General features: G+C 42.8%; 1 protein-coding gene across 9 annotated transcripts; it reads right to left on the bottom strand.

Annotated features, from left to right (window-relative positions):
* Positions 1-27,490, bottom strand: CREBRF (CREB3 regulatory factor). 9 transcript variants are annotated; one of them, XM_080398209.1, is made up of 10 exons: positions 27,292-27,434; positions 17,412-17,589; positions 16,285-16,410; positions 12,194-13,277; positions 11,576-11,677; positions 7,628-7,822; positions 5,512-5,701; positions 4,988-5,061; positions 4,461-4,583; positions 1-4,227 (listed from the first exon to the last, which is right to left on the bottom strand). In XM_080398209.1, exons 2-10 carry the CDS (start codon positions 17,418-17,420, stop codon positions 4,112-4,114), a joined length of 2,019 nt encoding a protein of 672 aa, XP_080254335.1. In that variant the 5' UTR covers positions 17,421-17,589; positions 27,292-27,434; the 3' UTR covers positions 1-4,111. The 9 variants fall into 9 exon arrangements, with proteins under 9 accessions (XP_080254335.1, XP_080254337.1, XP_080254336.1 ...); XM_080398211.1 differs by having other exon boundaries at positions 11,576-11,674; XM_080398210.1 differs by lacking the exon at positions 27,292-27,434 and adding an exon at positions 20,093-24,991.

The following is a 27,490-nucleotide window of genomic DNA, read 5'->3' as shown; positions in this document are numbered from 1 at the left end:
AAAAAACAAAACAAAACCAAACAAAAACCCAACAAAACCCAAACCTTTTTCCTGGCCCTCTCCATATGGAAAAAAAGTCTGTCTATAAAGAATTAGGAACTGAATGCAGCTGAGCCTGACTCTCACATCAGCTTTACAGCAATGCAACTTCATTAAATCACAATGACTTCAACTGGTATGATAAGAAAATCCAGCCCATCCACACGTAAACATAGCTTTAGTAGTAAGTCTCTCTCATCCAAAAAAAGTACTCACCAAGTATCAGAAAATGTGTTCAATAAACCATGAAAGGAAGCGTTAGCAAAAGGGGTTTAGGGCTAAAAAACACCCTTCATGAGCACCCCCACGTTTTACAAGGCCATTCAAAAACTAGTCTTCCATATAAATACAAAAGGACTACTACCGAGAGAAACTGAAATCAGATCTATCCAGACTTTCTTCAGGACACTTTTTATCAGTTCTGATTCCATTTCAGAAGGGTTAGGTTTGAAGAGTTCAGAGGGAATGAAAAACATTTAGTTCTAGATGTACAAGTAAGGCACAATATAAAGCCACATCATCATCTGTCATGAAGGAAGTAGGAAAGGACGAGAATCATACATGGTACAGCAGAACAAGCGGTCCATCGATTCAGACTGTGGCACCTAAGTTCAGACTGACGAGATCTCAACAAGAGCAGTTATGACAGCATGCTTTTAATATGGAAACAAATTCTAGAGAATCCAGTGTATCAGAAAAAGGAAGAGCTTTTGTTTGTATTAAATCAAAAATATATAATTGTTTTTGGATATAGGATTAAAAGTGAATATTCACAATGCCTACACTCAAAAACAAACAAAAAAATCCAGGACTTCATTAAGATCCACATACCATGTATGAACACTGAAAATCTTTAGAAAATGGTATTCTCTAAAGATCATCCAAAAATGCATGCCACAATTGCCAAAAAACAGAACATGTACATTTGTTGGTTTTTATACCCTTATAAGATTTTTGTTTGTGATAAGTATACACTAAATGTATATATTTTAATGACACTAGAGGAAGCAGATTGTTACTGGCATTAAAGTACAACCATTTCTAGACGGTTTAAATGCCACAGAGTCCCCTGGTTAAAATGTAAAGCTGCACAGCTTGCCTATGTCACCTTTATGATAAAGTTAAACCAGCAAAAGGTCTTATCTTTACTCTACATTTTACTGCCAGGTTTTATTTGTATCAAGTATCGCTGCAGCATTCTGACCAGCCCAGAGTTAGCAGCAAGTGGCAGGAATCATATAAAACGCAGTTTCTTTTTTTTTTTTTTTTTTTTTTAAACAAAGTGCTTGTCTAAGATATACATACATATAAATAGTTACAAAATAAAGTGTCGACATTAAAAAGCTCAACTATTTAAAAGCTTTAACTTAAAATAATACACAGAAAACACTGAAATGCAAGGGTATGGAATTCACTAGAGATTCAAAGTCTACTTTGAAATGCTAGACCAAAATCATATTCTGGTTTTCAGACAAAAATAAAAAGCTATAAAGTTATATTTGCCCAGTATTTCTGAGCAGTACAAAGGGGGCTTTTTAATACCTTGTCAGTTTAATTTGTCACAGCTTTTACCCGATTGCAAAACTGCTCTCTTAATGTTTAGAAGTGCTGCCTTGTCTACAGAGTTTGGATATAGCATAAGGACCGCCTGTATCTGAGCAGCACGGTAACACCATTCATCCGAAAGGAACAGTATTCAAATCTTGGTACAGACATGGCCTTAACTTCACAAGAGACATTCTTTGTCGGGTTTTATGGGCCGTATGCATCTCCAGAATAACTGCAACACCGGCAATAATTACAACAGGAATACATCTGACCCACTGTGTAAAGCAGCAGCCAACTCTCGCCTCACCCTAACAACAAAACCACCTGAAACAAGAACACCCACATTCCACTCAGATTTTGTAAGTCTTAAGTGGATTTACAAAGTTTTGCCTAAATTGCCCTGGGTATTTGTTCAGTCTCTTGTAGGAAAGACTTTCCGTACAGCTCAGTAGTGGTATTTTGGCCTCCTCCTCCCTTTTGAGTCTTCCAAAATATTTAGATACAAAGTAAGCTGTGTGCACACTCACAAGTATGTGGCAGGACTGCCACCTCCATCAGCCACTCTTACTGCACTATTACCGATTCAGCCTTTTTTTTTTTTATAGTACAAGCTTGGATATAAAAATAATCTACTTACAAACAAAAAGGAATCACAGTACAAACAAACTTAGACAAACTAGAAATGGAGAAGTTCCCCAAAGGGAGTGGGGAGAAAGCCTTCATGGACTTTTGCATTTTTTTTTCAGCAGCTACATTTGAAAATATTTGGTATTCCTATTTTCAGTAAACAGTGTTTTGTCATCTTTAAATAGGGAGAGAAAGAACAGGGAGGGAAAGGGGGTGGGGGTCCATGAAACCAGAGAATGATCTTGCCTTGAGATAAAAGACTTTCTCATCAAAGGCTAAAGCTTTTAATCTGTACGTTAACACTGACTACAAAGCCAACTCTTATTAGCAGAAGAGCAAATAAGAACTGTGGGTTAATATTCCTCAATCATAGAAACTACTGAATTAACAAGAATAAGTCACATATAAGTTTGAAGAAGCTAGTTTCGAAATACCTGTACAAAAATATAAAAGTCTATAAATTTTTTTTTTGTTTGTTTGAAGCCTGTGTTGATCCTTGGAAACATCACATGCATAATAATACATCAACTGGAAAAGTGGCAACTAAGGAATTAGATATTTGTAGCTCTTTTTTCTCTTTACATATATACACATTACAATAAAAATAATTTTATTTTGGTTGTTTGGTGGAAGTATACTACAACAAGCTAAATATTTTTTTAAATTCTCAAAGTTGAAAACTATTTTACCAATAGCTTACTAAAATCCAAATATATTAAAATCTCCTACAGTAAGTGCAGAGAAAAAAGATTTAAAGACTCCGAGACGGCCACCAACTTATCTACCATGGAAGCGAACTACAAGAACAGCAAAATAATATTGTTACGTATGAATGCTCCTTCTGTAGATAATTGGACCCAAACAAAAAAATTCACAGTTCAGTAAGATCCCTAACCCTGACCTTTAATTTTTTTTCTTTTTTTCGTTTGTTTTTACATTCAGTACAGTATCATATAAGCTGTGCAAAACTTTACTTAGACTGGCAGTTCGCCATATCAGTTGCATTTGTCTTTGGTACAAAAATAAACAATCGCATTAATGTGCAAGTATTTGTTTTCTTCCGGCCAAAGTACCGAAATTTAGTTTTCTAGAGCCATCTTTTATACAATACATAGACTCTGTGGCATATATCTACATTTTCAACATATTCCTATATACATTCAAAAAATTTAAGAGCTGGAACAAATACATTAAAACCTATAATCATACCATCTATACATCTTGGTTTTTCCCCTCAGGGTTTTCTTCATACAAAACTTTACCAGCTTATACTGATAGCTCTCCCCCCAAAATACAAGGCACAAAGAATATACTTTTTTTTCTCTTGCTTGCACAGACATTTAAATACTATATTAAGCTCAGAAAATTAAAAGTTTTATATGGCACACTAGCTCTAATGCCACGTGTGCTATGTACAAGTTAATGGTTGCAAAGAAAGCTTACTGTTTTTTAAGAACCAAAGAAAATCCAAATACTAAAAAACCCCAAAACAAAACAACAAAAAACTCCCTAAACTGACAGCTTCCTCTTATTTTACTTGGAGCATAAACCTGTCACAATGTCTGGCATATGCTACAAATTTTTACTAGCAAAACCATGTTTTTGCTTCTAAAACAAAAGTAATATATTCTGGTCCTACATAACTTAATTTTAAAAGAATTCTCATCTCTGTTTTAAGCTTAAAGCAGCTTTGAAACTATCTGGTTTATGGTCCAAAAATGCTATTAAGCATTTTATGTCACACTTTGAATTATTACATTGTTATTTAAAAACAATGGAACCTAACTGTAAGTGTTTAGGTAATGCTAAACTGACATGCAGACCAGAATGCAATTTACAATGAAGTACTTGACAACACAGGTAGAATCTGAATGATGAGAATAGCTGAACTCATATCTTAAACTTTTGACATTGGTATTCGTAGCCCTACAAGGCCACCGGTGGGGTCTCCTTCTGCAGTCCTCTCTAAAACTTGATTCACGAATTCTGATGTCTGTCCAGCTACAGGTAGCCCTAAAAAGGAGGGTAAGAAAACATCCTGTAAGGTTACTATTCACTGCACGTATTTGTATGTTCCTGTAAGTAATACAAAGCCAATGAACACTAGTTAGCAGCCAACAAAAAGGCACAGGTAACTGAAATCAGGAAGTGCTTCTTTCTTTTCTCTATTCCAGACATTATTTGCAGTCTAACATAGATTGTATGTCTCTTCACATGCACGCAAGTATGTTAAGTTTACTGCTTACCAAGAGTGTCTTTAATAAGTATGTTCAACTTTTGTTCCATGTTGATTCCTCTATCATCTTTAGGTACCTGCACCCGATTAACTATTTCTTGTTTAATGGAGTTGATCACAAAGAGTAAATTATCTGCAAAGAGAAAAAGCTGGTTTAGATCTACAGCACATTCCCTCTGGAGCAAGAGATCCACAGTTGTCCACACACTGTAATCTGTTAAGTGTCAAAGGTGTCACATCACACTTACTGTAAAATTAAGATGTACTACTTTACATCTGTAAACATATTTTCACAACTATTTACATTACTTGGATACATTTGCATAATTTACATCTGTAAAGTAGCTCAACACTCTAGGTAATCCAATCTACATACACTTTATGGAGTGCACTGATTTTGTATTAACAAAACCGTTAGGTTTGTACCAACCCTGCTTTCTGTATAAACTGTCAGGTATGACCCAGGTTACACAACGGTGCAAAACACAGACTTGTCTGAACAAAAAGAAAAATTAAGATGTGAAGAGTTGTATTTACCATATTCCGTGTTGAGACCCCAGAGTTTTACTTTATTGGCTTCATACTGGGCTTTCTTTTTTAGTCTACAAGCCCTATAGTAAGAAGAGGGGAAGAATTAGAACACTAACAAAAATTCCAGAATCCTAAGACCATCTGTCTGTTTGCCACACAAACTTACCAACCAATACTCCCAGAGCTGTGATGTACAAAATCATTTCTTTACTGACTCACCTCCACTGAAAGCACTCTGCTACCTGTATTTGCTTACCATTTCACACTTGTGGATTTTATCACTGTATCAATCATTTGCCCTGCAGCTAAGTAAACCAGCCTCCAGTGGAAATACATCGTTATCTAGGGAACGGGCAAACTACATCTCCAAACTGCCAGTTGCCCTGCTTTTTGATAAAACTGGTAATTAGCCCACTGCAGGAACTGCCATGATGAAGCAGGATCTCTTGAGGCAAAGATTAGTTAGATCTTAATTGTACAGTTGTAGTAATAAACATTTATTAATCCTTGTAGCATTATCTAATATTTACCTGGAAGCCAGCTTGTTCTTTTCTTTTCTTGACCTCGGTCTGGCAGTTAAGGGAAGTTCACTGACTGGTGTCAGGTCACTGATCACCTTATTCAGCTTCCTCAATTCATTACCAATCTGTAGCAGTTTTCTGGGGTTGGGAGTCAGGTCTTCTACGTCAGTCCTCCGTGACTTCTTTGCTGCATATTTTCCTGTTTGAAATATGCAGAAAATTGGGTTGGGAAGTGACACAATATGTACATAAAGCTGTGAAAAAACAGTCTTAAATATGTATTTTTTTGGGTGCAGTTTAAGTTCCTTTGTTCGTTACAAGAGAATGGACTGGAATCATGTGATCCCTATGGCCTTTCACAATAGCAAGAGAGTTTCCAGACAAACTGCTTTGTACAATTCATATGATATCCAGATCAGATAAGAGCAAATACTGCTGGCCAGGCTACTGGATGTGAAAGACAGTATACACACAACTGTGCTAAAAAACGTATGTCACAAGTTCAAACCCTGTTGTTTTGCCCCAGCTGTAACTTGCTAACTCATGTGTTCAACCAATAGATGCTCATGCACACACAGGTTGATTGAATTCCTAATTAATATTATTGCTAAAGTTCTGTATTAATAGGAAGTGTTGAGGCCTCATACTGAAACAATCTTCAGTGACACTGAGCTTAAATGATCCATATAAAGGCCAGTTAACCCCTTTTATATGTATTTGAAGCTATTTAGGGCCAGATTTTCCTGAAGAGATATACATATTCCAAGACAAAATCTATGCTCCTTAAGATTCTCTGCCCCTTGCCATGTGTCTTTTTCTAGATTTCTGTTAAAAATTCCAGTTGTTACAGACACTTGCATGAAAATGTTAGTAAAACTAACAAAACCAGCTACAGAAATATTTATTACAGAGCTGATAATTTAGCATGATTTATCTGAGGTAGTAGATGGCCTTGGTAACGTGTATGTATATGAAAATAAAAAAACTCCTGCATGTGTTATATACTGTAGCTTCTGGATGTTAAGTAGTGTTTGATCCTTCAAATCCCTTGCATACGCACCTGACTTAAAGGTCACTTGCACCTCCAAGTGTCTGGTGGGACTGAGTCCTCAAGGCATGTTTGGTGGTTGTTTAACAACAAGTATAGATATAAGCCTTCATAAGAAGGAGCAGTGATAGGGACTTTAGATAGGGACAAGATAAACCTGCATAGAAAACCTAAGCAGATTAAAATAATATTTTCTTCCCTGAATAAATCTACAAGCAACAACAACAAAAATATCTTTTGGTTTAACAGAAGGTAAACTGCCATGTTAAGAACAGTAATTTTCAACTGTGAGGGAACATTAACATTACAACCAGGGAAGCTGGTTTCCATTTTCTCCTTCAAAGCCAAAACCAAATGGAGCAGCCTACCAAAAGAGGTCCTGCGACAAGAAAACAAACATTACTCCTAAGGGTGGTTTGTTCTGGGTGATGTTAGTCATGTCTGCGGTACAGCAAATTCCTAATCAAAAAATTACGGGAATAAAACACAGTTGTTAGACCAATTGGTTTATGTTTCCAAGAAGGTATTTTAAAGAAATGGTCTATTCACAGAAGAGTAACTGCTTCACTGTGCTGCATTCACACAGGTGGGAGAAACAAGTAGGGAGGAGCAGAAAGAGACAGTTACGCCTTATTGCTTGTCCTTTAGTTCATACTGCAGTTAACATGAACTTTGCATCTCAGATCACTTCCAGCTTGCTTCTGACACAAGCAAGACTGAAACCCAACAGCTAGCAGGACCAATACCAGCCAAGCGACCCATCCAATGTGTTTACAGTATCGCACTGAGAAAATTTCAAACTCTTGGGGTTTCCACTGAAAGCCCTTGGAAGTTACAATTCTCAATTCATCCACCTTCCTCTGGAAGAAACCACACTGAAAGTTACTACTGTATATTCACTGTGCCTTCCTTGGACACTGTGCAGAAGTCTGCTAATTGAGCAACAGACTTACAGTGTTTTAATGATTTATTTTCATGGCCAAAACACAACTTCTCAGCACTTGCAAGTATGGGAGTTTGGCTACTGAAGGTGTCAGAATGAAAGACGTTCACTTGTAATTAGGACTGTCTTCTTACCATGATGGAGACCATTCTTCTGATACATGTTACTTGGTAACGTATCCCGATTCCACTCAGATGGCCTCAGCATTCTTTCTTGTTGTGATGGTGTTAATTGCTCGCTGTACTCCCAGAAGTATCTTCGCTTGCCTCTTTTCCGAGAGGATATTGCAGTCATTTCTTTTAAATCCTCCACAGAATCATTTTCATACCCTAAAAGGATGCATTGCATTGTTTATATAATATTGACAAAACTGTTTCTAGCCCTTTAACAGTGGACTGAGTAGTCAAGTTATAAGCAAAACCACAGTCAAGGCCTGTTTTACATTATCTAATAGACTTGGTTTTCAGTGTCAACTACTACTGGCTACTTGCCTTAAATCCAGGGATGGACATTAAGCCAGTGATGGTGCTTCGTTAGTTGAAAAGAGACAGATGATTTATGCACTGAAAGCCCATTTATGTTCTTTGGCCCCCTAAGCTCTGTTGCTTTTCTCCCCCCACAATCACACCACTGCAGGGTACAGACAACAGCTGCTGAAGCATGTTCTTCCATCCTTACAATTTTCTCCATGACTGTGCAGGAACATAATCCTAACTCGCCTCCACATTTTCATTAATCTCTAATCAAAAAGCATGGAAAGAGGAGCATATAATGAAGATGGATTAGCGAAAGACTAACAAAGAAAGCAAAATTATTCAGTCATGGAATATTCCGAGTTGGAGAGGACCCATTAGGATCACTGAGTCCAACTCCTGCTCCTTTTTGAGTTTGAATTCCTTTGGGAAATAAATCAAACCACCCCTCTCTATTAGATTCAAGGAAAGGGGCTCTGTTATCAGGACAATGACCTAAAGCCCATAAGAAAAGACCATCTAAATTGAAGGGATATGGACACAAGCTGTTCAATCTCTTCCTCACCTCTTTTGTGGGATGAAGAAAAATGATCCACAGTAAAACTATATAGTATTTTACAGGTATATTATGACGCACTTGATAAGATGAACTGTTCATGAAGTATAAGGAAACTGTAATGCCATTACCTACATAGCATAAATATTTATAGAGTAATTATGTAAACACAAACCACAGTTTTTAAAATCTTATGTATGCTTCAGAAAATAAGACAACCTATACTAAGGTTAAAAAAACCCAGACAACTGCATTGCCTTTTGTAGTAAAATGCCATGTAATAATTTACACTTACTTATAAAAAGAATGTATTTCAAAACACCACATACACTGATGAAGCTAAAAGAAAAGCCAACCACCAAATGGACCATATACTTAACAAGCCTTGACCCCACATGCCTGAGCTCTGCTTCATCTTTTAACAGTAGCACAAAAACACTTCCTTCTTTTTAAAACAGTCCAGTAAGTCAGTCTGTTTGCACTTGAAAAACTAGTTGAAAGAGGAAAATCAAACTTTCTTGCTTTGGTCTGACTCTCACCTCATCACCCAAAGTATGAATAAGTTAGGTGTGCAGAAGGATGAAATCAGTTTTAAAGTTCTGTTTCTAGTCATCTTGTCAACTCATTTACTTTGATTCTCTAGTTCATTAAAAAGACAGCATTTTAAAGGCAAATCAAACAATGAAGCATGTTTTATAAAACATTTTCTCTTATATAGCCAAAATTATTATGACAATTTACATTTCAAATACCATAAATATTTTTTACTTCCATTTTACACAAATGCTGTTTGACATAAGTATCAAAATACTATATGTTAAAAACCTCACTTACTTTCCACTTGAGAAAACATGTCAAGCTATGCAACTCATTATATAGATATGTATAAATTTAGCCCATCTCCATGATAACACAGAATTAAGCCAACCAATGAAAACAAATCTCTTTAAGAGCTGACATGTACAAATGTACAGGGTTAAAATCAAGACTTCCTGTTTGCTTATTTAAACTATAATTAAGTTAGCAACTTAAATTATGTTGACTTAATGCATCCTGCCTTGCAACGCTAACACTGACCTGCTATCATTTTAAAGTTACACAGAATAATCTAGTGCACAATGTCTTAACCTAGTCCATAACATCTAGGAGCCCAACGCGTCTGTTTAGCTTTTCTGCGCTGTATTCATCCTCCTTGAACTCTCCTCTTAGCAAAGATCATATCGCAGTCTCACTTTCTTTGGCAGGCTTCTAAAAAGTCTGAAAGGGTTCTTATATTCACCTGTCAAGCCCTGCACAAGTTCCTCCTGAAAATCTTTGTTCACATCTCTTACTATGGTTTTAGATTTAAATTCACCATGGTTAAATTCAGTAAAAGAGAACAGGAACAGGACAGACATGACTTTTGCATCCTACCAGATTAAAAGCAAAAAAAACCCCACCAAAACAAAACCAGAAAAAACCCTTTCCCTACCATTAAGTCATACTGACTTCTGTCAAACTGTTTATAAAGAGTCTTCTTCCCCCAGCTGATGGTCCAGGTGCTCAGAATGGATGCAACGCGAATTTGTTAAACAATCTCCATGTCTCTACAAGCACTTTTCCCTTTCAGCTATTTCTTCTCAAGCTGCTACTGAAAACTGAATCAGTTGTTGCATCTCCCATTTCTGGAATCTCTAGTAGTCACTACTCGATGGGAGAAATAGTAATTTCCAAATATTTCTATTAAATGATAGATAATATACACCAGTAATGGCAAAAAAAGTTTAAGTGCTAGAAAGGTCTGGGCTGGTAATTCCCATAATAAATTACCATTGCAATTGGTATTTGACCAAGTAACTATTTGACTAAAACTGCTAAACCTGTACCATGGTGACAGTAAAAACATTGTTGATAGCCAGTCACATTTTTAGATATTTCTGCAAGTTCCTGAAGTTTGCTATATCTAATTATTTCCTCAGACAACACTACGGCTTCAAGGAAGTATTTCATGCACTCCAAAACCCATACATGAAGAACAAACAAAAGCAAACTGTATAAAATACATCAGAGGGCCAGCAATAACTGATAATTTTTTGTCCTTTCAGTAAATTACATCTTCACTCTAAATTTATCAACTGATTTTGCTTTTAGTACTATGGAAAGTTAAATCTTCCCATGCCATGCCTGTTTTTAGAAACTTTATGCCTAGTATTTATCTTTATTCTAAAGGCAAAAAAGCAACACAAAGTATAAGACGGACATAATTAAAATACCTGGAGACATCACCTTCTAATAAAATCAAAACATATCATGAAACATAGTATCACCATACTTGAGGTGAATGGCTTCATTCACTTCAAGTTGTAGAAAGGTACAAGTGCGTCAGTTACTGTACCGCACAATGTAGTTGTATTTAGAAGGCAAGAGCAATTGCTTGTCAGTACAATTTGAACAAATGGCAAACAGTTAATGTAATTCCACCAACGGAAATCCCAGAATTTTAATACGACACCCCTTTTTCAAGGGTACCAGGCTTTTTCTGTGCAACATGCCTCCGTGGGCTGCAAGGCACTGTGCAGTACAGCAATCATTGCAGAGCTGTAATAGCTACTCAAAGCCCCCAAAAGTAGAGGGACCTCCATTCAGAAGAAGGGAGGAAGAGAATTTTAAAATGCTAATAAAAATGTGTTATGTACATGGAAGAGAATTTTAAAATGCTAATAAAAATGTGTTATGTACATGTAAAAGTAACATAAAGGGCATAATGCTTGACAAGTTTAATGCCAACTCAGGAAATCCACTTAAAAAAATAATCTAATCTGAGAGTTCATTATGACAAACACTGACAAGCTTTAGGGAAGCTGCTGTTTTTAAAAAGGCAAAATTTCAGCTGCTTTCCCCCTTGAAGTTACATTACTGCCAAATGTCTGAATACCTTAATTCTTATACTCTATTACAAAGCATTTATAAAATGTGAGTATTTTAATACTTTCTACAATGAGACTAATAGTTGGTTACAGTCCTGTCCCTTTCACTTCAGATTTTAGTTTTACACAATGTTACCGCTTCGTTACCTTCTAGGTGAAGGTTAGTTCTTATTTCTGTTGTTAGGGCTCCATTTCTACATGCAGAAGAGAGGAATTCAGTATCCTTTGAAGACCCACTAAGTGTTACTGCTGAAAACCACCAAGAAACGGTTTGATTAGTTTCAGTGGTAGGTATTCTTCGGATTCTGTGGAAAACTATACCTACAGTAGGACTTGAGTAATTTCACTCAGGCTATGATTTCATACCAGCTGTCAAGAGCTACAGCCCTGATAAATCCAAAGCAGCAACCTACTGAAACACTAGAAAGCTCTGCACATCCTATCATCAAGCCACAAAAAAAAAAAAGACAACAACTGCAGGTAGTTGCTCTACAACCTTAGGCTTCAAGCTAGGTTTCCTGTATTCTCTCATTATTTTTGTTGCATGACCACAGTTTATGCAGTTTTGCTTGAAACAGGGCAATAAAGACCTTGTATAGTTTTCATTAATTACATTTTGCAAAGCACTTAGAAAATCTGGGATGAAAGTTTGTAAGTTAAGATCAGTGTTGCTCATCTGTAACTATAAAGCATTCAAAAGCATTCTTTCCCACTTGGCAGCCAAATCCATTAACCTCTGTTAACAAAGCCCAACGTTGCTGGTACCTGGTTCTGAGAAAGTATCACTGATGTCGTCATCTTTATCATCCTCATAATCTTCCTCCTCATCATCATTTTCAGACAGCTCATGCTCACTACCAAATCCTTCATCATGGTCCTCATCTTCAATATCGTCTTCATCATCCTCATCTTCCTCAGGGTCTCCTTTGGCTGACTGCTCACCCAAACTGTCTGTTACGAAAAGAGAATAGTTGTGCTCTTCTTTCTTCTGTGAAGAATCTGACACTGATGTGCTGGCAGAAAGACTGCTCTCCCCCACAATAAGCCCTGGGGTTTCCTGGGGTGGACTGAGGAGCAGTTCTTGAGTCTCTTTAAAAGGCAAAATAGGAGGTGTACTGTGACTATGCGGAGACTCTATTCCTCTTCTTTCTTGTCTCTTTGCTACAGCACCACAATAACAGGTGTTCTCCTTTGCTGCATCAGCATGCGTCTGGCTCAGCACTGGTCTGCTCTGTGGTAAAGGATTGATCTTTACTTTTGCCTTTTTAACATAGTCTTTACATTCAACATGAATGTTCACCTTTTCATTATTGTACACATTAGTCTTCACCATGATTTGCGTACTGGAAGCAGGCTGAGTTGCAGGTTTGCTTGCCTTCTGAACACAGTCCGACAAAGGTGCCTCAGCCTGAATGTTCTTGGAAGAACAGACTGGGGCTGCTGCTCTGGTTGCAATCTTTTTGCCAGGTAACAAAGAATTTAAAGGGTTTTGTTTTACACTAAAGAGCAAATCAGGGTAGTAGAGTGAATCAGAAACAGGTTGGGAGTCCTCACTGTTAAGCTGAGCCAGTGTTGGTGTTTTGCTTATCACCTCTTCATCTTGGTATGGGCTTGAAAAGTCATCAAGGCCCAAGTAATCCACCTCTTTTGTTCCCCAGATGTCACAGCTGGTTAATTTAGTGTACTTAGTTAAGTCTTCACAGTAGGTGTCCCACTGCTCCCACTTTGAGGTGAGAGCAGCTTCTTTGTCCAGGATGTCCGTAAAAGACTCCAAGTTCTCAAGGTCTTTGCAGTCCTCCATTGAAAGTAAGTTGTCTCTGGAGCTTTGCTGATAGTCCATTTCTCTGTCCTATGCATAAGAAAAGTTAAAAATTAATACAAAAAAAGTATCAATCATCTCTGCCTCTCTTTAATCTAGTATGGTGAACTTAATTCCAGTGAAGTGTAATAGAGTAATAATGTACAAAGACACCTCAAGTTTCAACTAAAAGCTTCTTTTGAGGGTCAGAATGATGTTCAGCTTCTGCGCTTCACCAGCAGATCATAGACTGGTCAGGGTTGGAAGGGACCTCTGGAGATCATCCAGTCCAACCCCCTGCTCAAGGAGGGTCACCTAGGGCAGGCTGCACAGGGTCACGTCCAGGTGGGTTTTGAATGTCTCTGGAGAAGGAGACCCCACAGCCTCCCTGGGCAGCCTGTTCCTTTTCAGATGGAACTTCTTGTGTTGCACTGTGTGCCCATTGCCCCTTGTCCTGTCACTGGGCACCACTGAAAAGAGCCTGGCCTGTCCTCTTGACACTTGCCCTGAAGATATTTGTAGCCCTTGGTAAGATCCCCTCTCAGCCTGCTCTTCTCCAGGCTACACAGGCCCAGCTCTCCCAGCCTTTCCCCACAAGGGAGATGCTCCAGTCCCCTGATCATCCTTGTAGCCTCCGCTGGCCCCTCTCCAGCAGTTCCCTGTCTCTGGAACTGGGGAGCCCAGCACTGGACACACCACTCCAGACGTGGCCTCGCCAGGGCAGAGCAGAGGGGGAGGATCACCTCCCTGCCCCTGTCGGCCTCGCTGCTCCTAACGACCCCGGGACACCACTGGCCTTGGCCACCCGGGCACACGGCTGGCTCACGGGCAACTGGCTGCCCACCAGACCTCCCAGGTCCTTCTCCGCAGAGCTGCCTCCACAGGGCTGTTCCTCCCCAGGTGCAGGACCTTTGACTTGCCTTTGCTGAACTTCATTGGGTTCCTCTCTGCCCAACTCTCCAGCCTGTCCAGGTCTCGCTGAATGGCAGTGCAGCCTCCTGGGGTATCAGCCACTCCTCCCGGTTCTGTATCATCAGGAAGCTTGCTGAGGGGACACTGTCCCTTCATCATGTATTGGGTTTGCATGGCAAGGCTTTGGTAGTGGGGGGGCTACAGGGGTGGGTTCTGCGAGAAGCTGCCAGAAGCTTCCCTCATGCCCAATGGAGCCAGTCGAGCCAGCTCCAAGACAGACCTGCTACTGCCCAAGGCCGAGCCCATCAGTGAGCGCGGCAGCACCTCTGGGATAATATATTTAAGAAGGTGGGGAAAAAACCTGCACAACAAAATTGCAGCTGGAGAGAGGAGTGAGAATACATGAGAGCAGTAACTCTGCAGACACCCAGGTCAGTGAAGAAGGAGAGGGAGGAGGTGCTCCAGGTGCTGGAGCAGAGTCTCCCTGGCTGCCTGTGGTGAAGACTATGGTGAGGCAAGCTGTGCCCCTCAGCCCATGGAGACCCAGATGTCCACCTGCAGCCCATGGAGGACCCCACTCTGGAGCAGGCAGATGCATCCAAAGGAGGCTGTGACCCTGTGGGAAGCCCGTGCTAGAGCAGGCTCCTGGCAGGACTTGTGGCCCTGTGGGGGACCCAGGCTGGAACAATCTGTTTCTGAAGGACTGCAACTCGTGGAAGGGACCCATGCTGGAGCAGAATGCAAAGAACTGTAGCCCATGGGAAGGGCTCACATTGGAGAAATTTGTGGAAAACCGTCTCCCATGGGAGGGACCCCATGCTGGAACAGGGAAAGTGTGTGAGGAGTCCACCCCCAGAGGAGGAAGGAGTGACAGAGACAATGTGTAATGAAATGACCACAACCCCCATTTTCCATCCCCCTGCACTGCTGGCAGGGAGGAGGTAGAGAAAACTGGGAGTGAAGTTGAGCCTGGGAAGAAGGGAGGGGTGGGTGGTAGGCGTTTTTAAGTTTTGGGTTTATTTCTCATTATCCTACTCTGATTAGAATGGTAATAAATTAAACTAATTTCCCCAAATCAAGTCTGTTTTGCCCGTGAGAGTCATTGCTCAGTGATGTTCCTGTCCTTATCTTGACCCACAAGCTTTTTGTTGTATTTTTTCTCTCCCCTGTTCAGTTGAGGGTTCAGAGTGATAGAGTGACTTTGGTGGGCACCTGGTGTCCACCCAAGGTCAAACCATAACAAAGTCATTCATGAATAAGTTGAACAGGACTGGACCCCACACTGACCCCTGGGGAACACCACAAGCTACAGGCCTCTAACCAGACTCTGCACCACTGATCACAACCCTCTGAGCTCTGCCATTCAGCCAGGTCTCAATCCACCTCACCATCCACTTGTCTAACTCACACTTCCTGAGCTTACCTATGAGGATGTGGCAGGACAGCGTCAGAAGACTTGCTGAATGAAGTCAAGGTCGACTATATCCACTGCTCTCCCCTCATCTACCCAGCTAGGCATTCCATCACAGAAGGCTATCAGGTTCTAAAGAAATTGCTAAAGGTAGAAGTCAAATGCTGCTCAATTCTTTTTCTGCTTTTGCAATTCACCTGGTCATCAGAACTTGACTGGTACCCATATCCATGTATTTAAAACATGGAAGACATCACAGGCAAGCTGTTCTAGTCCCTATTAAGCTACGTTATCTTTGCTGTGTACCTAACACAATATGCTCAAGGTTACCAGCCCCTGGAAAACCTCATTCTAACATGATCAATTAACAGCTATGAGCTACCTTTCTCCCTTGATGCGGTGGCAGGGGGAAAAGAACATCGTATAAGTAGAGTCAATTTTTATTTTGCTTACCCTGCCTCCACAGCTTGGGTGAAGTAGCATATAGTTACTCTTGCAGAAAAGATTGTAAAGCAGAGTCTCATGCAACTTGTCTATCAAGCCTCTCCTGATGACCAGCTTTAACAAGTGCCTACTGAGGAAGCATTACATTTGCTGGACAAGCAGTTATGTTCTTCCCTCATCAGCAGCTAGCAGTAATGAATAATCTTGTAATAAATAACCCTTTAACTACTACATGAACTAGGGTATTAGTCAAGGAGAGAAAATTAATAGACTCACAGAAAGATGACCTACCAGTTCATACATGAAGTCTGGATCTGAACTGCTTGCCAAGAGATCTGTGCTCATCAGAGTCTGCTCTGAAAACACATGGCTCCGAAAGGCATCCCCAAAAGGAGGGTCCATTCCACTCACACTGGGCTACAACAAAATTGACACTGACATTTGAAGCATGCTAGAAAAAGGCGTATTCTTTTCTTCAACAAAGCATAAAGAGTATTGCCATTTCATCCAAGTCCCCGAAATTGCGCTATGCTTGCATCTGGAATGTTTTTACCTACACAAGTAAAGGTGTTTTTTGGAGATGGAGAAACTCCATTTCTCAGAGTGAGAGAATGCTTTAAGAGCAGCTAACAACATGCAGCTCTTTGATTAAAGGTCACATTTCTATTCATCATGCAGCTGCAAGAGCATTGCTCATTCACTCTTTTCTGTTGGTTTGAAATTCTCATGCATTTGCCAAGTTTAGGAATATGTTAGCACTTGTAGAAGAGGAGTGAGTCCTGGCAAGATCTGCGATTATCAATAGGCACTAACACACTCAGAAGGCCTTCACCCTAATACAAACCATTCTGTACTAAAGCAGTGTTGACTGCTTTTAGAACCATTAGGATTCATGAAACTTCCACCTGAGATCATACAAAAGCAAAATTTATTACAACTAAATCAAGAGTGTCATAGCTCTTGAGAATGAAGTGGAACTTTGCAAGAAAACATTACGCAGGATGACTGGGCACACAGGGAATGGGCAGCAAGGCTTTCTGCTAGATTTAATTCCAGACCTCTATTTCTCTTCTAGACACACTTGCCCTGAGGGCTGGGAAGGGAGAAACACTGTACTGCTGAAAGTCATTCAGTGTGCTGATGTGTGAATCACTGCAGTAATAAAAGGCTGCTCTCCAGGCATCCACCCTAATCAAGACAACTTTGCTGAATCTTGCTGTGTGAACAAATACAGTACCAAGAGCAGCAACATAGCTTCCACCACAGACACTAAAAAATATAAACCATTTAATATCTTATAAATTCTCCCCGGTAACACCAATCAAATTTACTCTTAATCTTTTTTTTTTTTTTTTTTTTTTTTTAAATAATGAAGCAAAAATTATTTACAGAGGCCAACAAAACCATAACAGACTTACCTGAGGCATTTCCAAGCCCAGATTCCCCAAATCCAATTCCAAACTTCTTGTTTTATGCACTAGTAGCTTCCTTTCCAGCTTTACTTCGGTCTCAGTAAGTTTACACAATCTGTGCAATGAATTTTTTCCTTAGGATAACTGCAGTTCACCCTGATGGAGCTCTTCTATTTGTAGACTTCTGTGTAGAATAAACACAGCAAAGCCCCAAGGAGGGTAAGTAATCCTTCACCAAAGAGGTAGTGCTTAAAAAACAGCCAAAGTGAAGTAAAGACAAAAATTTCCCCTGAAAAGTGATTATTCTTCATGCTGGAATATATAGCAATTTTATTCCCCTGCCATCTTTCATCAAATGAAAAGCCACAGATGCTACAGAGCAGAGTTCCTGCAAAAACCTTTTTGGCTGAGTTACATTTTGTTGCCTTTTTTCCTCACTACCAAGGCCACGAGCTCTACAGACATATGAAAAGAAAAGCCTGCCTAATTGGAAATGACGCCTAGTGTACTGCTGGGTATACAAGAGAGAAACAATCTTTATGACTAATATAAAAGAGCCAATAAAATCTAAAAATGTCTCAGGCAAACGTCTCAAAATACTTATTTTGGAATAGGCAGTAATACTGTTTCAGCTGGATCTCTTCCTTTGCTTAAAATATTATTAATCCATCCAGCATCAGATAAGATTGTATCAATCACTCATACAGCAACATCTAGTGGCAGAGGGATTACAGCAAGCACGCTCACCGCCCAGCAGCAGAGGAAGGGAAGACATAGACTTCCCTAATAGAACAAACTAAAAATTGTGCCAAATTCAGAGCTGCTTAATAAAATATTTTCTCTATTAATTTCAAGGCACATGTTCAAATTGGTCCAATTTATCTATTAGTAATTTTAACAGTTTAGTAGTTTCTATAGACCTGCTGCTACTTCAGATTATATCTATTTTTCTGAGCCTCATACCCTGCTTAATCCTGCATTCTTACACAATGTAAGGAAAAAATGAACTACAGAAAAGCAAGCACCTTAGCACAAACATCAGGAACTATACCTACACTAAAAGTATGACAAAAGGCTTACAAAAAGTAACAGGAAGTAAAAAAAGAACAATGTTATATGAAAACCAATTAAAAAAAATCATTAATGGTATGAAACCTTAGTATGTAATGTAACTACACTGTCTTCAGGGATGCTGCTTTCTGTCTTGCTTGCCTGCAGGATCCCTACCCTTATATAAAAAGCCTCTTTAACAAAATAGCAGCATTAGAGGGGCATAATCAAAAACCTGAATCATCATACGTGTACAGTTTTTCAGCATTACCAGTTGTGCTGGTTTTGGTTGGAAGAGAGTTAGTTTTCTTCACAGTAGCCAGTATGGGGCTATGTTTTGGATTTGTGCAGAAACCAGTGCTGGTAACACAGGGATGTTTTAGTTGCCACTGAGCAGCGCTTACCCGGAGCCAAGGGCTTTGCTGCCTCCCGCCCCCCCCCCCCCCCCCCCCGCCCCCCGAGGAGGCTGGAGGGGGCACAAGGAGTTGCGAGGGGACACAGCTGAGACAGCTGACCCCAACTGAGCAAAGGGCTATTCCACACCACATGGTGTCATGCTCGGCAATAAAGAGCTGGGGAAGAAGAAGGGCGGGGGGGGACGACACATTCGGACTGATGCCATTTGCCTTCCCAAGCAACTGTGTGGTGAATCCCTGCTTTCCTGGGGATGGCTGAACACTTGCCTGCCCATGGCAAGCGATAAATGCATTCCTTGCTTTCCTTTGCTTGCACATATGACTTTTGTTTTACCTGTTAAACTGTCTTTATCTCAACCCACAAGTTTTATCACTTTTACCCTTCCAATTCTCTCCCCCATCCCAGCAGGAGGGAGTGGGCGAGTGGCTGCGTGGGGCTTAGTTGCTGGCTGGTTTTAAACCACAACATCAGTTAAAAACTGTTTGTTTCTTTGAGCAAAATTCTTCACTCAGCATTGCTCCTAAGTCGGACTTTGGTGCAATTTGTTCAGGCTGTGTTTATTTGCTTGTTTTGAAAAACAAATAGCCAAGTAGAAGTGTTCTTCTACAGCAGAGCTATGCTCAGAACCCTGCTCTCACCAGCACATGACACCATCCCTGCGCTTATTCCTCCTTTAAGATACAACTATTTTGTTAAATTCAGCATATACACCATCAGATCGTGGTAAAAAGAGAAACTATACAAAAAAGTCTTTACTTATCAAAACATACTGATTTTCAAATAATAGCTAGAATATAAAGACCAATTACAACCCCAGTTACACACATGTTCTCAGTAAAACCATGCTACCACTGCCAAAGCAAGACATTTCTTGTAAGGCCCTGTGTCAATTCAGGGCCAGCCCCTTCTGAGAAAATTTTCTTTCTGCTCTAAAATTTCCAGGGAACTCTTTTTCCTTATCCTAAAGTTTTAGGATAAATACATTTAAACTTAAGTTTGTGTCCCAGGGCAACGTGTCTCAACAACCTCCATCTCCCTTCACCCCACAAAGGCCACACTGCAGCAGAACTAGTCCTTCCTGTGCTGTTACATGTGGCATGAATGACTAATTCACTTTTCAGGCTCATCTGATCTAGGAGAAAGGGCTTGTTCTTAAATAAACTATGTTCTCCTATGCTAAGGAAGAGGCAAGAAGAATATAGTCTTTAACACCTTAGTACCTTACTGTCCATATGAGAACAGCAGAGATCGATGCCTTTTTCAACAGAACATCAGATTAATACTTTCGACATCAACACCAAGAACACCACCACCGTCTGCATTCACATGGGAGACTGTCAAAGTCCTGCTACTGCATGACGTTAAGAGAACAGAAAGGAGATGTTGCTGCTTCCTGGCCAGCTATTCTTTGTTAGGTTTTTGTTAGAACACATACTTTGTAGAACCACAGAATGGGTTGGGTTGGAAGGGACCTGAAAGACCATCTAGTTCCCCCCCTCCCCGCCACAGGCAGGGACACCTTCCACCAGGGCAGGGTGCTCAGAGCCCCGTCCAGCCTGGCCCCACGCACTGCCAGGGAGGGGGAATTCCTCAAGCCATTCCACTGTGTTTCATACACAGCTAGGAAAGAGGGGAGAAACTTAACCTGTACTGACACTGATTTCAACCAACCAATGCTTCCAAGTGTCGTGACCAGGGGGCTTTAGAATTATTTATTTAAAACCCCTCAAAACAGACATTAAATGTTCAAAATATTTTCACCATCTCAAAGACTGGAGTGATCTTTTAGCTATAAACTTATAGCACCATTTAAGAATGACAGTGCACGTCCTCTGGGGTCAAAGCAGTGTATCAGCTAATCTGATTGTTCCTGTAATTATATTTCATTCTTGACATTTTATAATATTATTATTTAAATGTGATTTGAATCCCATTAGGATCTATTCAAGTATTCTACAACATAAGATTCTTCTTGGTAGCTCTGTGGAGAGGGGAAACATGGTGAAGCCATAAAAAGAAAGACACTGCCTCAGGGAGCTGCCCAATCTAGGCATGCTTCATGCTCACAACAAAGCAGACCCACTTCCCACTGGTTTCTAAATTTTTCAGAATCATCAAGAATCTTCATTAAAAGGCTGGCGTTCACATTTAACTACCAGTATTTTTTCATGAACTGGTGAATAAAGATGTAAAGCAGAAGTCAATGACACACATGGAAGCACAGATGTAAAATCTGAACTCACTGTGAAGGAAATTAACTCTGTAGACTGCAGCTGAAGTCCCATTTTTACAGAATGTATTATTGGCAGTCTCAGCCCAAGACTGAGTTAGAACAGATTAGTACAGTTGTTACGTTATCTATAATGAATACAGATTTGAATGAACTGAAAGATCCGTGGCACAGCTCAAGAATAGCGGTATAAGAATTACTGAAGATAAATATAGCAGGAATTTCTACTTCATGACAATTTTCATTAATGCCTTACATCAGCCCTTCCCAAATGCAGAGATAAGAGGTTAAGAAATCCTGCATTTGCTTCACAACTGAATCGCAGGTGGAATATACAGCCCGAGGCACCGGGCAGGGTGCCGCCACTCCTTTTGGCAGCAGCCTGCAGTTAAATCAGATTAAGGTGATTAAGGAGCCAGTCCCTGAGCTGGTTCCGTGTCTGCAGATTCTTGAGTCACATCAGTACAGAGCTGCGCCCTGCTCCTGGGAGGCTTGCTTGTTCACTTGGTGAGAAAGGCAAGACATCTCAGGAACTGCTATGTTCATCTAACATTTAAGAATTTGGGGTACTGATGGAGGCATGTATATATACATTGGTTAAAATCCCCATCAGTCATCAATAAGCAACCAAAACCTGCTTTACAGAGACAAATCCTAATACAAAAATCCTCTGCATTTACATTTACTTTTTGGAAATGTGCATTTAGAGTAGTTTAACAGTGCGCCCAAGATACCTGGGAAGCCCAAACTTCAAACAATCCAGTAGCAGGCTTATTACATGACATCACTGACGCAGCAGTACATTTAAATTGGCAGACAGCAGGACCTAAACTCAAACTGTGCAGCATTAAAGGGACGCACGGCAGTTACCATGCATGTGCCGCTTCCCTAGACTAGTAAACCACCCTTCTGTGACAATACATTATCTCCAAAGAAGCCCCTATAAGAGAAAAAACTAAACTGCCAGCTTTCAGCTTGACAACTCTGAAATCTCCCTCAGTCACCTGTATGAATCATTTGTACTGTAGCTGTAACTAAAGCTGCTATTTCTGTCTCAATTCAGATGTGTATTTTGTACCATTTGAAAAGCACACAGAGCATCGCTATACCATTCTGCTGATTGTACAGTGCTTATTATCACAGCAGCTAAATGCCTGTTATAAATACATTACACGAACAATTACACTTTTCATGATGGTGCCTGCATCGTACAGTTTGTCGAAGTTACATTTTTGATGCAGAGAAAAAAATAGCATGTCACAAGAGCCTGCCAATGATAAACCTAGAAACTCAGGCTAAAACATTCAAAATGCCAAACTCAGAATTTCAGAGAATGTACAAAACCTATACCACATATTTTAAAAGAACCATTATGTATTATGTAGCGTTTGCTGTATCTGAACATTTTATGAAGTACTACAGTTAGAGATGCAAGAAGTTCTACACTTCTCTTAAAACTTTTTTTCCTTCCAGTTTGTGACAGTTTGTTTTGTATTACAGAACAAACTCTGCTCAATGCAGTCTTCAAGTGCAGAACTTACTATCAAGGTTTTTTTCTTCCTTCTACATGAATCTTCAATTATTAGCCAGCCTTTGAAAAATTACTGTACTTTTCTCCTCACCACAAAGACACTAAGTTTTATTTTCTGGGGTCCCCCCCCCCCCTTTTTTTTCCCCCTTTCTTTTTTGTTCGTTTTGTTTGTTGTTGGGTTTTACGTTTGGTGTTTTTGTTTTTTTTTTTTTGTAGCAGGTCAGCTCTTGTAGGAGGTCTTCCCTGCTTCCACCAACAGTAGCCTCATTCACCTGCTCATCCAAAGAAGCCAACTCCCTCCACCTTCTCAGTGATGTATTTGTACTAAAATGCCAGCATAAGCATCTAAGACACTATGCCTTTTGCTCTCTTTACCCTGAAGAGCAAACAACACCTGCTTAAGACACCCAGACCCTAATCAGACGATGGAGCATTGCCATGTAAAAGAACTAAGGATATGAAGACTGTTTCACTTCTTTGAATCCTCTTCCCTTCAGGAGAGGGAACTGCTACTTCCCTGTCTTTGTTCCTTTTTCTCTGCTGGCCTCCCCCACCAATTATTTTTCTAATCCTACTTGCTCACAGCAGATGAACTTCAATATCTGGAAGTGATACCACTAAACAGAAGCTCTGGTCTCCAATCACACATGCTTTCACCTGAGGTGAAAGAGCTGATGAATTACCAAAAAGAATACAGCACTACATTCTTTGTCTGAATGAATACCCCTACACCTCAATGCCTTCTACCCAGCTTTGGGGGGTATTCTACTTCAGTGCAACTGCATAAGCAAACAGGCAGATGCCAATAACTGATCATCATGCAAGAGGCAGAAAAAAAAAAGTTTAGGTTTTTTTTTTATCCAACAAACAACGTATTGCATCTACATATTTTATAACGACTATGCACAGAATAACATATTCCTACTAGAAGTGCTACCTTTTCTGTACATTATGGAGCAAAGACTGAGATATTATTATTATTTTAGTGCCAAGAGTGGGACATGCAGTGTGTTAAACTTATTAGAACTATATTAACACACTAAATTTGAACAATTTTTATTGTTAAAATATGAATTGCATAAACCTTTATTAAAATGCCATGGTAGAGTTAGGGGAGTTGATCTTTTTCTGAGCCAGAGACTTCCCCTGAGGCAGAATGTGGCCAAAGCAAAGACAGAAAACAAAAGCAAAACTAGACAACAATTTAGCTTACAGTCTCCAGCAATATTCTGCATTCCTACATGACGCGCGCTTCTGTATTTTTTTCTAACAGTGCAAAGCCTTTCAAGGTAAGAAAAAAAAAATAATTCTAAAGTTCTCAGAAAAAACCCTCTTATGATGAAGAGAATGGTACGATCTAGTCTACTCTTCATACTGTAAGATTATGCTTTGTTATACTTTGGTTAGAAATTGGTTACCAGTACACCATACTTCAAAGTCAGCAACAAATCAGAAAAACGCATCAGTCAAAATAGTCCAAAAAGTAAAAAACTGCAACGTAAGAGTTCAGAACAGGAGTATTTTTTAATATATATATGTAATAATATATTCAGGCAATTTATTATAGCAAGGTCTACACCTTAAAATGTATGATTTTCAGAAAACTTTTGGTTTGACTTTCAAGCCAATACCAACTTTCAAGCACTTCTTATGAGGCACCAAATGCTTCACGAAGCACACAGTATGGACATGCAAGTCATATGAATCTAAACCAGTGTGTTCCCTCATTTGCACCACACATTATGTACCAGTCCATTAGTTGGACAGAAGCTTCTATTTATACCCAATTAATTCCTGCTAACACTGAAGGGACTTCAAACCTTTGTCCTTCAAGAAGCTCTTTGCCACTCTCGTTATTTAAAAAAAACACGGCGAGGATGTTCAACAGCTTGATACCTTTGCTGCAGATTTATCTCCCATCAAAACCAAAACAATTCTTTCTTTGCTCAGGTAAACTACTGGCTACAAAGCACTGTATGAGGTCTCTGGCTTATTATTCATGCCTCTAGAAAGTATTATCACTGAACATTGGTATTTCTACAAGAAACCTTTCCTGCTAAAACGATGACCCGATGTATTACCCATAGAATTTCTGACTTCTCATTTAAGTTGCCAACAATAAAAATCGGCCAAGTTTCTAAAGCACCTGTGCCTGCCTCTCTGTAATTCTTACTATGAGAACACAGGCATAATAATAACAATTAACTCTCCCCACAAGGCCACGCAGAAGCACTTGGTTAAGCGACCTTAGGCCAAAGGCCTTTTTGTCATCAACTCCAAAACATTTTAAGTGTTTGAAAGACAGTATCAGAATCAGATTTCAAGAAGTTACCCTCAAGTGGCAACAACATAAAGATTTTGCTTACTCTAAACAAGAAGTTAACATTTCAGCTGGTTTGGCTGAAGGATTGAAACTTCAGCCTGTCACGTAGAGAAGCCTGAAAAAGAGCCCATGTTTCATACCGGAGCGTGTGTGACACAGTGAATGTTGGTCATGAAGTTATCTTTGATATCTGATCGGTTACATCAGACAATTCCCTGAGGAATCCCGTGGGCTGGCCTGGCCACGCTGCACCTCAGCGACCGAACCGCGGGCTCCTACACTCACCCTCGGGGCGGGGGGGGGAATGAAAGTCCAGGCTTCGGCCCTTGGTGACACGAGGGGGTTTGGCGAGCTGCCCCCCACTCAGAAGCCTGTGTGAGCTTAATCCAGGCGTGGAGAAGTGCCCAGCGCCCGTGTGGGGAGACACCGAACGCCGGAGGCGCACCCGAGGCGGCTCCTGAGCGGCCCGGGGGAGTTACCGGTATCTTATAAGCACAGTCTGTGGGAACTGGCGCACAGCAAGCGGCAGGAACGTGGCCCGTCTCCTCTCAGAGGTGGGGAACGGGACCACCTGTGTTCGGGAGCCGCCCCACCCCACCCCCGGCTATCACCGGCTGCCGGCCGGTTTCGGCCGCACCTGCGGACCCCGGCGGCCCGACCCCCAGCAGTGACAGGCTCCGGAGGCAAAGCGCTCCGGAGAGACGGGGCCGCGGGTACCAGCAGCCAGCGGCACTGCTGCAGCCCCCCGTCCCTCCCGCGGGCAGCGGCACGGCAGCTCTCGGAGGGGCAGCTCGGCCCCAGCCCGGGCGGCCCCGGCCCACACCGCGCCCCCGCCCCTGACCCACTAACACACCTCCCAACCAACATGGCCGCCCCGCCAGCCAGCGCGGAGCGCAGCCTAGCCCGGCCACCACCGCCCCGCCCCGCCCTCCCCGCCCGCTCAATGGCTCGCTCCTCAGCCACGCGCGCTCCCATTCGCCGCCGCCCACGCCGCTCACCCGCCCAGCGGCCCTTTCAAGCTAGGGTGAGGCGACATGTAAACAAACCCCCTTCCGCCGCTCCGGAGGGGACCGGCCGCAGCCCCGGGCCCCCCCGAGCGCAGCCGAGCCGCGTCCGCCCGCCTGTGGGGCGCTGCGAGCCCGCGCCGGCCTGCCCCCGGCCCCGGCGTGGCGGAGAGGGCGCGGAGGGCTTCCCTGCCCCGCGGGAGGCAGCCCCCGCCCTGCGGCCCACGCGAGGGCCGGGGGCGGTCGGCGCGGCCTCCCCCGGAGCGCAGCCCCCGCTGCCCGCGGGGAGCCCCTTCCCGAGCGGCCGGGGCTGCGGTTCGCCAGTGAGCCTTCGTACCCCCCCTCCCGCTCCGGTCCGTTACATAAAAAGCCGTGTCGGAGCGGAGAGAGTCCCTCCCGCCGCCCTGCCCCGCCACTCGCGGAGCCCCCTCCGCCGGGCCGGGACCCCTCTCTACCTCCTCGGGCCCCGCAGCTATCCCTACGGACCGCAGCTGCCCCGCCGAGCAACCAGCACGCCCCAGCCAGAGAAACCCCACGGTCACCCCCTGGCCGTCCCAAGCATTCAAACAGGTCGAAAGCGGAGGAGGCGACTCCGAGCCTGAAAAGCACCAGAGCGCAAGGACCGCCGAGCCCTCCCCACCCCCGGCGCGGCAGCTCCTCCGCCCCGCACAGCCGGCACGGCCCCTCTCCCCGGCAGGACGGCGCCTCCGCTTCCCCGCCGCTCGCTGCCAGCTCCGCTTCCCCGTAAAGGCGCGGGCCGCCCCTGACGGACGGCGGCTGGAGGGAACGCCGACAACTCGCTGCGAAGCCCGCGCTCCGTCCCCTGCACGTCCCTCCGCAGCCCCTCTCACCGCGCCCTCAAGCCACATCGGCGCTGCCCACCCCCACCGGGCCCGAAACCTCAGCTCCAGGAGCCGGACACCCCCCGCGCACAGCTGCTCTCCGCAGCACCGGCGGCCACACCCCCCCGCGCAGCGAGGGGAGCCGAGGGGGCGGTGGGCTCCCGCCGCTCCGCTCCGCTCCCGTCCGCTGTGCACCATCCCCGTCCCCTTCTCGGCGCCCGGCAGCCGGGCAGACACACCCCTTCCCGCGCCCCGCAGCCCCCTGCCCGGCGCGCACACCCCAACGCCGCCTCCTCCCCGCCGGGACGCCCGCCGCTCGCCACCGCCCCTCCAGCGGGGGTAGCGGGCCGGCAGCCCCGTCCCCCGGGGCCCCCCGCAGCACCCCCCCACGCCCCGTCCCCCGGGGCGCCCCGCAGCACCCCGCGCCGCCCTCCCGCCTCTCCAGGGCGCAGCCGCTGGCCAAGGCCGCCCCCCGCGGGCCGCACTCACCGGGCGGCCGGGGCTCAGCAGGGGGCGCCGCCCCGCGCGCTCCGGCCCGGACCCTCCATGCGGCTTCGGGGTTTGTTTTGTTTATGTCCCTTCCTGACGGGTTCCCGGAAATCGCGTGACTCGCCCCCCTCACGTGGGGAGGGAGGGCGGGCGGGGGCGGGGGGGGGAAGGCCGCGCCAGCCAATCGGCGGCCGCCGCC

Source organism: Falco punctatus (genome assembly GCF_963210335.1).
Source record: "Falco punctatus genome assembly, chromosome: 8".
NCBI classification, from domain to species: Eukaryota; Metazoa; Chordata; class Aves; order Falconiformes; family Falconidae; genus Falco; species Falco punctatus.
The sequence above is the reverse complement of the archived record's forward strand: the minus strand, read 5'-3'. Positions and strand labels throughout refer to the sequence as shown.

Bases quoted from the DNA above. Each gene is read 5' to 3' on its own strand.
- CREBRF (XM_080398209.1), bottom strand. The intron at 5,062-5,511 runs GTAAATATTAGA...TTCTTACTATAG, and splicing joins AAGAACAAGCTGGCTTCCAG to GGCTTGTAGACTAAAAAAGA. The intron at 4,228-4,460 runs GTAAGCAGTAAA...CCTCCTTTTTAG, and splicing joins ACTTATTAAAGACACTCTTG to GGCTACCTGTAGCTGGACAG.